Here is a 14328-nt window from a genome sequence, read left to right as displayed (position 1 = left end):
ACAAAAATACATGGGCCGAATAGGCTGTGTGCATTCATCCCCCGTCCATTGTTCAGAGAGCGAGTTTCTGTATTAACGAGGCATAAATACATTGAAAACTCTTCGCCTCAGAAAACTGTCCATAATTCGGGTCCTCCATATTAACGGATGTCATATTAACGGGGCACAAATTTTTCATAATATACTCATGAAACGACTTGTGAAGAATAAATCGCCAAAAAAACAAACAAAAGAGGAAAAGACAGCAAAACACCAATTAATCAGAAAACTCGGCCAACGCCGAATAAACCTTCAGAAAATTTCAGAGGAATGCTGTTTATCTTATGAGGTCGCAACCGGCCACTCCTCGACGTTTGTTTATAATTCTGTGATCCCGTGGCGTATTGCAAGAATTGGCGAAATCGCTTCTTCGAACACCACGCTTACATTAAAAAATTACAAGGGTCGGAACTGCCAGGAAAAAGGGTTAAACGTGGACCACTTTGCTGTCGCGAACATCGGCTCGCCCGTCAAATTTCGCCGGAGCAAAATGTCCAACTCCCACCCGCCTAAAAAAAAAAGAAAACGAACAAAAACTCACATGATATAAATACTTGTACGTCTGAACTGAATACTGGATGCCAATTCGCCAACAATTCTGAGACGAGCTTCTTTCTAGAATTCACCTGTTTTCCTTTGAAGACTAAACTAATAAATTGCACGGTGGTGTCTCCGAAGCTGCTTCGCCGCATGCACCGTACGTGAATCTAGAGAAACCGTTTCCCCGTTAGTGTCGTACAGTTACAGCACATAAACGTAAAAGAAAGACAAGAACAACAGAAAGGAGGCGAGCAAGCAGCCCGGAGGGACCGCGCCCCCTGCTGAGCACGCACTCCTCCCTTCGCCGTCCGTCTCCATAGCATCTGGTTTAGCTCATGCAGTGAATGCGGAACTGTCACCAGTACACACCAAAGGTATGTGTGTCAGCACGCTTCCAGAGACTGCATCGCGCTTTTCAATATTTTCAAAAAGAGAAAAACTAAATGACCGCGCCGGTAAGTGGAAAGGAGGGTTGTGCTATGGGCCTCTGAAAAGATGCCAAAGAAAGAGCCTAATGCGAGGGAAGAAGCCTGTTCTCTGTTCGGCAGTGTATGAACTTAACATACAAGAAAATATATATAAAGAAATACCAGGTTGGCGAAAGTAATAACAAATGTCGCACACTATAAACAGAAGAGAACTGCGCTTCCCAGAGCGTATAGAAGGTTTGAGACATCGACTTAGTACTGCATTCCTCAGTGCTAGCACGTAATTGGCTTCATTCACGTATCTATAAATTTATTTTTAAAGAAAAAGACAAATGTCTGAAAAAAATTATTCTGACATCTGGCCACAAAAATTTTCATCCGATTGATTTGTCCGTCTGAGCAGACGAGAGCACAAAAGAGAGACGCTCAGTTCGCTACACCAATTCGTTCGTCTAGACACCAAAATGTTGAGCCGGAAACCATCTCAATACTTTCTAGCTTATAAAAACATGTAGGAGAACGCTTTTCTCTTTTTTTTTTTCCTGCGCCTGAATAAGAGATTTCAAGAGAAACCTGATATTATGAAGTTAAGAATCCCTTACTCTCCTCCTTTCTCCTGCATTGCTTGATTTCACTAGAATTTGAGAGGGAAACAAGGGGCCTTAGCGGAGCGAATTTTTTTTTTTTCAATAGGCTTCACTGTATGCAAGCCCTATATATATATTTTTTTGTCTCTTCTATCTCGGCAAATAGTTAACATGTGCAGGCTTCTTTCCTGTACACCACTGCGTCTTATAAGCTCTGCCGTCTGTTTCATCCTCTTGCATGTTTTACCGCTATATTGGTTATATACGGAACGCTAGCACCTTCGTCCCATTGCAGTTGTTCGGGGCCGCCTGTGAATCTGTTAGAAGGCAGCACAAGACCAAAGCAGCACAAGACCAAAGATAGGTTGTTTTGGAGAATACAAGAATATAAATTTACAGGACCGGAATATAGAACGATGACGTACAATTCGAAAGGGAAGACTTCGATAAAATCCTCAGATGGTATTGTGGTGGTTTTCCTGGTTTGTTGATGTTTTCCTTTTTTTTTTCTGTCAGTATCACGTCCTCTAACAATTTCGCTGCACCATTTTCTGTCAAGTTTCCGTGTAATGTACAGCGGGGTCCTTTATCGAATGTAAGGCAGCAGCCGTGACTTTAGCGCCTGGAAACGGGCATGCACACGACAAACAGTTCTGCTCCACGCCGTCTGCGCAAAGACAGTTTGCTTCACTTTTTAGTTTGCTCGTTTCTTTGCGGCATCCGACAAAAGCACCGCGGGTCAACGTGAGTTATGTGCTTTGCGCGCTCCTGGGTGTTTGAGCCGGCGGTAAGCATCGGCAAAAACAAGTCAGAGGAAACGGGGGTGGCGGACAGGGGGCATGAGGAGTTCGTGAAATAAACAAAAAAAAATAAAAATCTCCTTCCAAGAAGACCAGAGGGAAGCGTCCTCGGGCTGCGGACATTACGGTGGAATGCCGAAAGCTGGGCAGGGGGTGCGGCATCCGGTCGTCCGGACGGGGGGTAACCAAACACCGAGAGCCCGCGGGCACACCGCGGCAGTAGGCTCGAGCTCCTCGTCAAAAGGGGCGCTCTTCGAAGAAAGCCACGGCGACAGCAAAAAGCCTGGACCTCACAATTTCGACCTCACACAATGACGACCTCACTCAACCTCAAACTCACGCGTGAGGTTGAGGTCCAATTTCGTGACCTCACTCAAAAAATTTCGAGCTGTCACCGACCTCACCTCAACCTCACCTCACTCCGTGAGGTTGAGGTCATTTTGAGGTTGAGGTCGACCTCATGAGGTCGAAACCTCATGAGGTTGCCCACCTCTGCTCTAGAGCTTTTAGCCTAACCGCTATTTTCGGCTGCTTTTACCGGCTCCCACACGCGGCAGCTTCGTTTGCAGCTGAATTCCAAAATATGCTGCATCCTATAAACCACATCATATCTGTACACTTTCATTTTATTCGATGACTTTAACTTTCCTTCGATATCATGGAATAATATCTTGTCGCAACACTAAGTGAACAGAACATCGAAAGTTCTTGCCTCACATTCGGTTTATCTCAACACGTCACCTCCTAGGCTTGACGAAAGGAGGAAGCTGATCAGACACAGCCTTTCTTCAGTTTTTTTTTTCCAAATTGACGGCAATGCAATTATTTGGGAAAACTCGTATCATCGGTATTTGCAGATACATGTGCAAAAAACATAACGGAATGTCCCATTGACAGACTCTCCGTCTTGTACTTGTTCAACTCTACATCTTTGTTTTTTTGTTTTGCAAACCTATGCTATGATATGATGCATTCTTTTTATCGTATTGTTGTACCAACCTCCACTGCAGCATGGATACTCTTAATAATTCGTGAATGAAATAACTAGATTTATTTTATTTGAGCTTGGAAGTAGGCCAGCGCCGCATCATTTCCAATGCCATGAAAGGGATTGCGAATTTGCGATCCAAGGGATTTATTTTGCATTGCAAGGAATGTCTCCTCCAGAGCACCCAGTGGGCGTCTCCCTCACCGTTTGTATATATGGCAATTAAAGTTTTCTATCATCACCATGTTTCTTTCCTCGCGTCTCCCGGGTTAAGGCACGCTCACACTGGCGGGAAACTTCCCGCAGCGGCGCAGCGTCAACGGCGCCGCTGCGTCACAGCTCCTCGGAATGAAGCTCACACTACGCGCGTTTTTCCGCTGCGGTTGTCGTGGAATGCAGAGAGAGGAGGCGCTGAGGGAGTACCCAAACCTACTGCGCCGGCTGTACTCCGAGAACACGGTTGTGGCCTGCTTTGGTGGCGCCCGCTCGGAGCCCGTGCCCGTTACGAGGGGCCTCAAACAGGGCTGCCCACTCTCACCGCTCCTATATGCGCTTTATGTTGCAAGCCTTGAGCAAACCCTGCTTGAGTCAGGGCTGGGCTTCCCGTTTCCCCATATGTACGAGGGAATGCCGGAAGTGTGGGTTCTGCCAGGCATTGCATACGCCGACGACCTGGTGCTGCTGGCAGAGAATGTGGACACCCTCCAGCAACTGGTCACCCTGGCCGCCACCTGTGTGCACCGACTGGGCCTGCAATTCAACGCCAGGAAGTCCGCAGTGCTGCAATTCTCGAGCCCGCCCAGTGGGGCTGAGGTGACCCTGCCCAACGGTGACACCATACCCCGGGCTACCGAGTACCGGTACCTAGGTGTACTCATCGGATCGGCGCCTGTGCCTTTGGAGGCTCACGAAGACCACGTTCGGCAGTCCAGCCGCAGGGCGGGCAACATGTTACGCCGACGCTGCCTGTGGGGCTGCAGTAGGTATATGCTGGTCCGCGAACTATGGAAAGCTGTTCATGTGCCTGCATTAACTTTTGCAAATGCGGTTCTCTGCTTATCGGCCAAAACCCGATCATGGTTGGAACGTGGACAGCGTGAAGTGGGCAGAGTGGCACTGGGCTGCCATGGCCGGGTTGCAGTCGAGGCCATACAGGGCGAACTCGGCTGGTCTTCGTTTGAGGCACGCGAGGCGCGCAGTAAGCTTGCCTATGCGGGCCGCCTGAGGACTATGCCCGACTGCAGGTGGGCACGCCGAATATTCCGCTACCTGTATCTCAAAGGTATCCGCACAACTTGGACTGCGCGCCTACACACGCTGAGCCGCAAGTTTGGCCTCCTGAGGCAACCGGTGCAGGAGGCAAGCGAGCGGAAGTGGTCCAGGGAGGTACAGGAGCGCGTCCGAAAAGAGGAGACGGAGCAGTGGCGCGCAGCAATGTGCGCGAAGTCAGCACTGCTTCTCTACCGCACACACAAGACCGCCCCGGCCCCGGAGAAGCTGTACGACAACGGCAGTGGGAGCGCCCTTTTCCTCGAGGCGCGTACTGGGGCGCTGCGCACTCTGTTGTACCGGCAGAGGTTCGACAAGTCTCCGGTGGTTCAGGCGGGACGCTGCCAAACGTGCGGTGGGGAGCAGGAGAACATAGAGCATCTGGTCCTCCACTGCCCGCAATTGGCACCGCGACACCCAGAGGGCACCACCCTACTGCAGGCGCTGGGTTTCGCCGCCTCTGACGGTGACACTCCGCACGCGGCGGTGGCGGCAACAAAAAGCCGACTTCGACAGTGGTGGGGGTCGACTCAGCAGCGCAAGCCGAAGGCGAACTCGGTGACTCCAGCGAACGCACCCCCCGACTGTGTTTAAGTGGTCTGTGTGTGGCTGTGTGTGTGTATATGCTAAGACTTATGTCATGTAAACGGCTAGGGTGCACATCGTGCGCCCCCCCCGATGCAAAGGGATTGCCACATAATCATCATCATCATCAACCAGTTGAGCGAGAACGTGATAGTCAAGTGACACCAGAGAAGGCGGGAAAACGCGCACTTTTCCCGCGTCGTCGTCTTGATCGTCTGCTAGCTTTTCTCCCGTCGCCCTTTTTGTCCGGAGGATGGCTGGTTCTAACGATGAACTTTTGGCTACGGTCAACGTACTAATACTTGTCTGTTCGTTGCTTGTGCACCGTCGCCGTGCACGGAATGCACGGAAGCGCCGAGTTTGGGTGCGACCCATGTTTCGCCGTCGAGATCAAGAAGGACAGGCACGCCTATTGTTGCCACGGCTGCGAGCGGAAGACGAGGCCTACTTTCGCGAGTAAGTACTGTTTCTTGTGATGCATTCGTAAAGTCGGTGCTCGTCGTACGGGGTATAACTGACATATCACCTGTCCCTTTTTAGCTACCTTCGGATGCCTCCAAGCACCTTTGACACTTTGCTGGGCTTCGTCAAGCACAGGCTCAGCCGTCAGGTGACTCCATTTAGAGATCCGATTTCGGCCCACGATCGACTGGCAATTACAGTACGGTGAGTGTCCATGACGAATCTTATCCAATTAAAATGGTTGACAGCTTACCGCAGATGTATTTGCTGAACCTGCTCCGTATAATGTGGTGCGCTGTTAGTACCTTTCAATGCAGTGCAACTAGACACATTGTTGTTTTAATTTTTAATTAGTTCTGTCTTCTTACAAAAGGTACCGATCAGTTTATTGCTGCTCAATATCTCTATTATATATGTGATTGTTTTCCAGGTTTCTTGCAAATGGGGACACGTTCCGCAGCTTATCGTATAATTTTTTAATTGGCCGATCAACAGCTTCAGTCCTCATAAGAGAAACTACAGCTGCAATATGGACGAATCTATGGGATGAATACATTCCTTTTCCTCAGACTGAGGTAGAATGGAGAAAGGTAAGAAAATTATTTTTCTAAAAAAAAAAAAAAAGAAAACGAATAGCAATGTGAAAACGTAATATAGAGGCCATAGATGCTGTGTTGCAACATCCAATATGAATTTTTCAGCGTTTGTCCCTTGTCTGTCTCCTCCTTTAGTCCAGGCTTTAATTTTGCGTTGAAAAAATATGCACTCTACTTATCCATATGAACCTTGCCACCTCATTCCTAACAGTGCAAAGGTGTTCAGTACAAGCTCATTGCATGGACGACTATAAATTTCACGTTACTGTTTATGCCACCTTGCAGTGACAGTTCAGATAACCCTTAATCTAAAATTAAGGAAACAAATTTGGGAAACAAACATCTCTTTTCTCCAACAAACCGCAGAACTTGTTAAAACATTGTATGCACATGTTGCCGTGACATGTAGTGCAAGTTGAATGGAATGGTCAGTGCTACACCCTGGAGTGCCTCCTTTACTTTATTCTTTTTGTGCTGTGATTACGCAGTGAAATCTCGCATCTTCAGAGGTTTTTAAGTATTTTTTTATATGAATTGTTTTGTTTTGCAAGACCTACGTGTAAATGTTTGAAACTCGTGAAATTATTTATGTTTCATAAAGAAAATAGTTTCAGCCGAACAAACAGGAAGCAGAGATGAGGACATTTATGTTTGCATAATTTTAATTGGTTGATCATTATATGCACTATTCTCTCTCCCCACTTCTATGAAATTGTTTACTAAGCCAGCTACTGCTGCCAAATTTGTGTCTGTTTCAGATTGCATTGGACATGGAAAACTATTGGAATTTTCCAAATTGCATTGGAAGCCTTGACGGCAAGCATGTAAACATTGAATGCCCGAATAACTCTGGGTCAAGAAACATGAACTACAAAAAAACTTTCAGTGTTGTCCTTTTGGCCTGCTGTGATGCACATTACAGGTAAAGTTATTACCTGCACTTGGTTTCAACTTGTTTCTAGCCATGTACAGCTCGGTGTTTTGCTCTTTTGGTTGTAGCAACGGTAAACGTTAATGTCAAAGCTGACTGATTGCTGTAAGAAATGCAGCAGCAGACAATGAGCATCTGCAGAGAAATATTTTACGACGGAGCGCTATAAAAACACGAGTCCTAAACACGTTCTGATAGCATGCATTTAATATTTTTAGCAATATCAGAGTAAAATATTCTCCTATAGTGGCGTCATTTATTTTGGAGAGGTTTAACCTAGTCTTTCTCACCTGCTAGTATAGCACTCATTATTAGTTTACTGATTTCCTTCTCTTATGACATTTTTTTCAGATTCACATATGTGGATCTTTGCCACTATGGTGGTGAAGGGGACTCAGGAATATTTTTACGTTCAGATTTGCTGAAAGATCTCACCAACAACTGGTGTGGTGTTCCAGCCCCCACCACTGTCGGGTCGGCAGGTGACATTCCCTACGTTATTGTAGGTGATGAAGCCTTCCCTTTGAAGACATTCCTCATACGTCCCTATGCCCGTCGTGGTGAGCCTGTTTATGAATAGCATTATGCATTTTATAGCCAGTAATTTCCTGATGCTCACTAAAGTTGCTCTTGTTGCCCAGGAGGTAATTCTGTTATTTGTTTTCCATTTTAGAGCAAATATCTGGGTGAAGTACCCTAGTCGAATGGGACCAAATAGCATTATGGTAATTTTAACAGACAGTTTAGTTTGTGGTCTTTGAAGTCCACATTAAAATCTCTATTTTTTTTGTCACAGTAACCAGCCACATATTTTTTCTCAAAAGCAACGGTACTTGCAGTAATCAAACTCGTTTTTTAAGTCAAATATAGAATGCAAGCCATCCTTAGTGACATGACGCGTTTTGTAATTCGCCATCTAGAGCAGTAATCCTCAGTAATCTGCGATTTGCTGATGACATTGCCTTGCTAAGCAACTCGGGGGATGAACTGCAAATAATGATTGATGACCTAGACAGGAAAACTAGAAAGGTAGGCTTGAAAATCAATATGCAGAAGACTAAGGTAATGTTCAACAGCCTCGGAAGGAACAGCAGTTTACATTAGGTCGCGAAGTACTGGAAGTAGTAGGCGAATATGTCTACTTAAGACAGGTAGTAACCGCAGATCCGGACCATGAAAAAGAAATAACAAGAAGAATAAGATTGGGATGGAGCGCATTTGGCAAGCACTCGCAGATTATGACTAGCAGCTTACCGGTATCGCTAAAGAGGAGAGTATATAACAGTTGCATCTTACCTGTACTCACCTATGGCGCTGAGACGTGGAGGCTAACCAAGAGAATCCTACTTAAGTTGAGGACAACCCAGAGGGCTATGGAACGAAAAATGGTAGGGGTAACATTAAGATATAGGAAACGTGCAGAGTGGGTCAGAGAAATAACTCAAGTTACCAACATTCTAGTAGAAATTAATAAGAAGAAATGGACATGGGCAGGACATGTAGTGCGAAGAGAGGATAACCGATGGTCGCTTAGGGTAACAAACTGGATTCCAAGGGAAGGAAAGCGTAGCAGGGGGCGGCAGAAAGTTAGGTGGCGGATGAAATTAAGAAGTTCGCAGGGGTCAAGTGGATGCAGCTGGCACAGAACCGGGTTAAGTGGAGAAATATGGGAGAGGCCTTTGCCCTGCAGTGGGTATAGTCAGGCTGCTGCTGATGATGATGATCTAGAGCAGTAAGCATTTGGTCAAATACAGCCATTATCCACTTTATTTTTCATTGTTCCTTTATGCTGTAGTGCTAAAATTTAAAATGATTTAATGTGGCAAGTTGCTTTCAATTAATATGCCTCATGCTTTCATTTACAGACCTGCAGAAGCACAGATTAAGCCCATCTGGACGTGAGGAGTACCAGCAGAGAGCTACTTTTAATTATCGTTTAAGCCGGGCTCGTCGGGTCATTGAAAATTCGTTTGGAATTATGGCCGCAAGATGGCGAATATTAAGGAGGCCCTTTAGAGCATCAGAGGAAACGACGGAAAATATCTGCAAGGCATGTGTTGTGCTGCATAACTTCATGATGTCGGAGAGCGCATTGGCACGATCTGCCTACAGCCCACCTGGCTATGCCGACAGTGAGGACTGGCAGGGAAATGAGACTGCTGGCTTATGGAGGACAGACGGCAATGACCTTCCAGGACTTAGAGGAATAAGTAGACAAGGCTGCCACTCTGCAAGGTAAATAGGGAAAGCGTATGTCAATCAACATTTTTATGCAGTGTATCTTGAGCTACTCCGATGTTGTGTTGCAGGTCTGCTATGGATGTGCGTGACAGACTTGCACAATATTTTGTCATGGATGGCAAAGTTCCATGGCAAGAAAGGATTGTCAACCGTGCAGGACGGAAGGTAAAACAAGCAGGATAATGCTGGATCTGCTCTAAAAGATATTCTTTAAAATTAATGCAGGCATGATACTCTTGAATTCAAACAATTGTTAGCTTTATTTTCCTTCAAAATTCCAGACTTTCTTGTTCAGCTTCGTACAAAATTTTAGAAATCTTAAATATAGCTTCCGATCGCTGCCTTGGTGTTAGAGCACGAAGCTTCGCAGTGACTAAGCGGCCCGCGGCGTCACTGTCGTCACATTCTTGTTCATTCTTTTGTTTTTTCGTCATGCTAGCAAGACTGCCAGCACATCTGTCAAGGCTCGCCTTGACGCAGTCTTCAAAAGTGTCCTCTGTCCTTTTCTTTCTTCTGCAAAATGATGAAAACTGCATTGTTTCACACCATTTTTTTAATCTTTTATCTTAGGAAATATGACACTTGCAAGTACATACCGTGAAGGTGGCCCACCTGAAGGTGTTCCTTTGGACAGCCTTGAGAAGAAAAAGCACAAAAAAGTTAATAAATGACTACATGACAAAGTTTGCTCGCTTGCTTGTCTACCTGGCTGGGGGTGTGTATCGCCCAAGTAGCTCAGTCTCAGCTGGTGCAGGGCTAAGAGGCGGCGGCCCCCAGTTTTGAGCCGTTGTAGGGCTGCTAGACCCTGGAACCCTAGCTTGGGCAGGTGCCGGGCTGCATGACAAACAATGCATTTCCAAACTTTCTGATATATATCAATTACTGCAGGCAGTTCCTGCTAATTTCAGTAAAAAGGCTGGTAGATGCTTACCTGCTGTCGTCGTCATCCGAGTTGACAACTGTGTCGTCATACCTGGACTGCATAAAATGTCAGTTCACTGAACTTATGGCATGATATGACTTATATATGGATGTGTCTACTTACAATGCGAGAAGTTGTGCCTCTGCAGGGCTCTGGCTGCTTGTATCAGCACTGCATGAAATAATTGTATTGAAATATGACATTCCTTGTACTCTCCATGTACCAACACTGCTTGAAAACATACTGAGAAGCACAAATGTATGGTTTATCCTTGTAAGGTACAAAAACGTCGAAACCTGTAGTGTGTAGTGTATAGCACAGTACACACTTGCTTATTGAGTGTGTACTTACATTCCTAGAAGCTCCATGTCTGGAGAGCTCTGTCTTGTGTCAGTACTGCATGAAATAAGCCCACTGAAGATTGAAATGCCCTCTCACCTTGCCTCAACACTGCTTAAAATACAATCAGAAGCTTGACATTATTGCATACGTTTGCCAGCCAAACATGCCGACAATACTGCCTACCTTTCTGGGGTAGCAAACCTGCTGTAACTTAGTTGACTCGGCCCCTGTGATTGTCTGCATAACAGACGCCACACAAGAACATTTTGGTGCTCAGGCATACAAGCATGCATGCAGATCACAGCTGCAGGTCATAACTATACATACCCGGTTTTCTTTCGTATGTTTGTCGTGATCCTGAAGTGTAAAAAAAAAAATGTTTACAGCACTGTCAGTGAGGCAATATGCTTAATTCTTCTAACTCTCCGAGGCGTAAACGTTCAAACGACGTGAAATGAGAACATGGAATTTGCAATATTTCCCGGGAGATATCAAAGAATGTTTTAAATTCGCACCTCACAATAGCAAAGTGCCGCAAGCACAAATGGAGCCGGAGACTGCTAAGTATGGCCTGCCACTAGCGCAGCCTGGTCGGACCGAAATCTAACTAGCTTTTCAATGATATTGGGGCTAAGCACGCGTTTCGAAAGTGCGAACGAAAAGGTGTGCATGAAAAGAAGCGGTACGGGTTGTTGAGAAAGAATTATGGCGCTGAAAAAGTTCCGAGTAGGGCAAGCAAAGAAGGAAACATACATCACTGCTACAGCTTCCCACTGCGCAAATGGTAGCGGAATCTCTTTTGGAGCACAGTGGCTATGTACCAAGTCATAAAAATATTCACACTGAAAAGGTAAAACATAGCGGCAAAGGTGTCAGTATACTAACCTGCTGGCGTAGTGCGGCGTGCTTCGCAGCATGCCGTCAATCAGGGGGAAAAGCGCCCACTTTTTCGCGCCGTTGTCGCCGTTGCCGGGTGCCCCACTCCGACATGTGGCGTCAATGCCGCTGACTATCTTCAGCCAACGGTCCCTTGCATTTCTAAATTTTGCGGACGCCTGGGAAGCTGCAGAAAATGTTTTTCTCATGCTGACAGACACTTGTATCGACAACAGATACTAGACACTCCACAACGAAATAAACTTACCTGTCAGGCCAAACTCTAGTCCGATTAATTCCCATCGGTTGCTTTTTAGATCCGTGTCCTTATAGTCGCCGTGTGTCTTGTCGTAGAGGAAGCGGTAGGGTCGAATGCATTCCAAAAAACGCTCAAATTCCTCAAGCCGCATGTTCATGCTGAAACAGCAACCGCAGCGATGCTCTGTTCGCCCGCGCAGCCGCCGCCGGGAGTCATGAACTTGGACTGACGTCACGGTCTGCGCTCCGCTCCGATTGGCTACTCCGTTCTGCGGGACGGGAAAAATAGCTCCCAACCCCATCGCTCCGCGGAACGTCAAACAAGTCAGCCTGCGGGAAAAAAAACCGGCTTCTGCGGGAAGCGGCACGCGGAGAACGTCCAGCGTTGCGCATTTTCCCGCTAGTGTGAGCGTGCCTTTAGGAAAAACCTGTCCAAGCTCTCCGCTTTTTCTTTTCCTCCCTCACTTTTTCGCCGCGTTCTGTCATTCTCTCCACATCTAGTAACTTGCTGCGCTTTATTGTTTTTCCTCCTCCTACGCCTCCTCCTACGCTGCTCCGCAGTCCCCCGTGCTCTCTCCACATAGCTCACGCCGAAACGAGTTTTCGCTCTCCGTTAGGAAAAAACTTCGCTCTCCGCTTTTTTTTCTTCACTCTCGCCTTTCCGCCGCATTCTTAAATTCTCTCTCCGGTCTGCTTCCTCTTTTCTCCTCCTCCGCGGCTTGCTCCCGCCGAAACGACTTTTGTTGGTGCAGTGTTACTGCTGCTGGCGCGCGTCCATTTATACCCACGCAGTGTGCTTCGCCGGTGCCTCTGCTGCTTGTGTTGTGAGAGAAGGGAGGACAGCATACAAGATGGGTATAAAGCTATACTGGATGTCTCCTTAATCAAAGATTTTAACCCGGTCACATGCGCTGACTCTGCTAAATGCAAGAGAATCTACTGGAAGGAGACGTTCAACGGTGAGGTACAAGAATCCTACCCCCCCGGCGACGTTCTGCTTCTTGGATGTAAGTCTGCATGTGTTATAAGTATATTGCAATACTGTTTGTCTCGATCGTACTATTACTGCCTGCTGATGTAGCTTCTGTGTAAGTTTGCGGCTCTTATATTATTGTTCGGCAAAAGGTGATGGAGGCGTTGAATAGATTTTGATCGGTGTCGGCCCGCCTTCAACGCTGTGTGTACGGTCAAACACAACCACGCATAAGCACCAAAGTACTTACCAATAACGGAAACCTAGTAAGCATGCTCAGAGTAATTCCCTCATCCCCCCCCCCCCCCCCTAATCCTTCTTGAATAAGGGAATAACGGACAGCGAGTACGCATAATCACAGTAATTGCCGTATCCCCCGCCCTTTTATTGGAGCATTCCTGCGTGTGCGCATTCGCGCACTGGCAAGAGCGGGCTTTTCATGGGGGCTTGAATAGTGTCTGATAAAAGAACGTGCTCAGTGTACTATGCAACTGCTTGCACGTAATTATTTAACTTGCAGCACTCCGCAGCACTGTGCGTGCGCGGCATATTATAATCGGCGCATATTTTGCAATGTGGAAGTCGCATACAGTTCGACGTGCTGATGGCCGTGGAAACATATTTAGACATTTTTGCTGTCCCGGACGGTGACACGAGCCGCGTGCGTCTTCTCGCAAGCAAACGTTTACGTTGCACGGGCGGCGGAGCTTGCCGACTAGAAGTGCGGCCAGCTAGTTTATCTGCTCATTATTTATACTCATATTATCTGACGCTGACCACTGAAAACGTAATAGAATGTGTACATACATTCCATATTCCATTGCAAAGTGCTGTGTAATGTGTCCTTTAGTTAGCAATAAGTTTAGCTCCCATAAATTTCTCTCTCTGCATGCCACATAGGCTAGCACAATTAGCAGACAAATGACAAAAAGGGACCTGCATCTGTTGCGCATTTATTTGTTGCCATTAAAATTTATCCAACCGCGGTCACATTCAGTGTGGTCGTCTGCTACAGCATGTCATCAATATTTAAGGAAGGACAGGCTTTTAGAAAATACAGATATCTTACAGGATGGACGAACGAGGAGAATATGTATGTGGGAAAGCAGGAACAGTATTTAACTGAAAGGGAAGAGACATGTCAGAGTAATGAAGCATAGAGCAACATGCAAATACAATGGGTAAGAGGTGCTGAAAGGTATCAGAAAAGGAGTATTGGCACCAGGGATCACTTTCAGAAGGGGAGAGTTGTTCCTGAAGTCGGACCAGCGCTGCTAGAAATAAACCACTGATGCGGCAGTACAGGGTGACATAAAGCGGAGATCATTGAAAGCTTGAGAAGCATAGAATAAATGCTGATAAGAAGGATGAGTATGGAGAATGGGTAAAACCGACGGGCAACGAAGGTATTAACTAAATATTTGTGTAGGAAGAGTGCGGAGTTGCAGTGGAGGAAGAGAACTAGAAAACTGACCAGTAAGTGTACAGGAT

General features: G+C 46.5%; 3 protein-coding genes across 3 annotated transcripts; 1 reads left to right on the top strand and 2 right to left on the bottom strand.

Annotated features, from left to right (window-relative positions):
* Positions 1-3775: 3775 nt before the first annotated feature.
* On the top strand, positions 3776-5351 carry LOC146187862 (uncharacterized). Its single transcript, XM_084604940.1, has one exon. It carries the CDS (start codon positions 3776-3778, stop codon positions 5243-5245), a length of 1470 nt encoding a protein of 489 aa, XP_084461066.1. The 3' UTR covers positions 5246-5351.
* Positions 5352-9735: 4384 nt separating this feature from the next.
* On the bottom strand, positions 9736-10919 carry LOC146187861 (uncharacterized). The gene is made up of 6 exons (XM_084604939.1): positions 10740-10919; positions 10512-10559; positions 10398-10439; positions 10172-10300; positions 10063-10101; positions 9736-9979 (listed from the first exon to the last, which is right to left on the bottom strand). The coding sequence occupies exons 1-6, from the start codon at positions 10754-10756 to the stop codon at positions 9736-9738; spliced, it is 519 nt and encodes a 172-aa protein (XP_084461065.1). The 5' UTR covers positions 10757-10919.
* LOC146187860 (uncharacterized) lies at positions 10910-12045 on the bottom strand. The gene is made up of 4 exons (XM_084604938.1): positions 11875-12045; positions 11616-11793; positions 11058-11087; positions 10910-10967 (listed from the first exon to the last, which is right to left on the bottom strand). The coding sequence occupies exons 1-4, from the start codon at positions 12020-12022 to the stop codon at positions 10910-10912; spliced, it is 414 nt and encodes a 137-aa protein (XP_084461064.1). The 5' UTR covers positions 12023-12045.
* Between the last annotated feature and the right edge of the window lie 2283 nt (positions 12046-14328).

Source organism: Amblyomma maculatum, chromosome 5, assembly GCF_055883805.1.
Source record: "Amblyomma maculatum isolate TAMU_Amacu chromosome 5, ASM5588380v1, whole genome shotgun sequence".
NCBI lineage: Eukaryota > Metazoa > Arthropoda > Arachnida > Ixodida > Ixodidae > Amblyomma > Amblyomma maculatum.
This window is presented reverse-complemented; position numbering and strand designations above follow the sequence as displayed.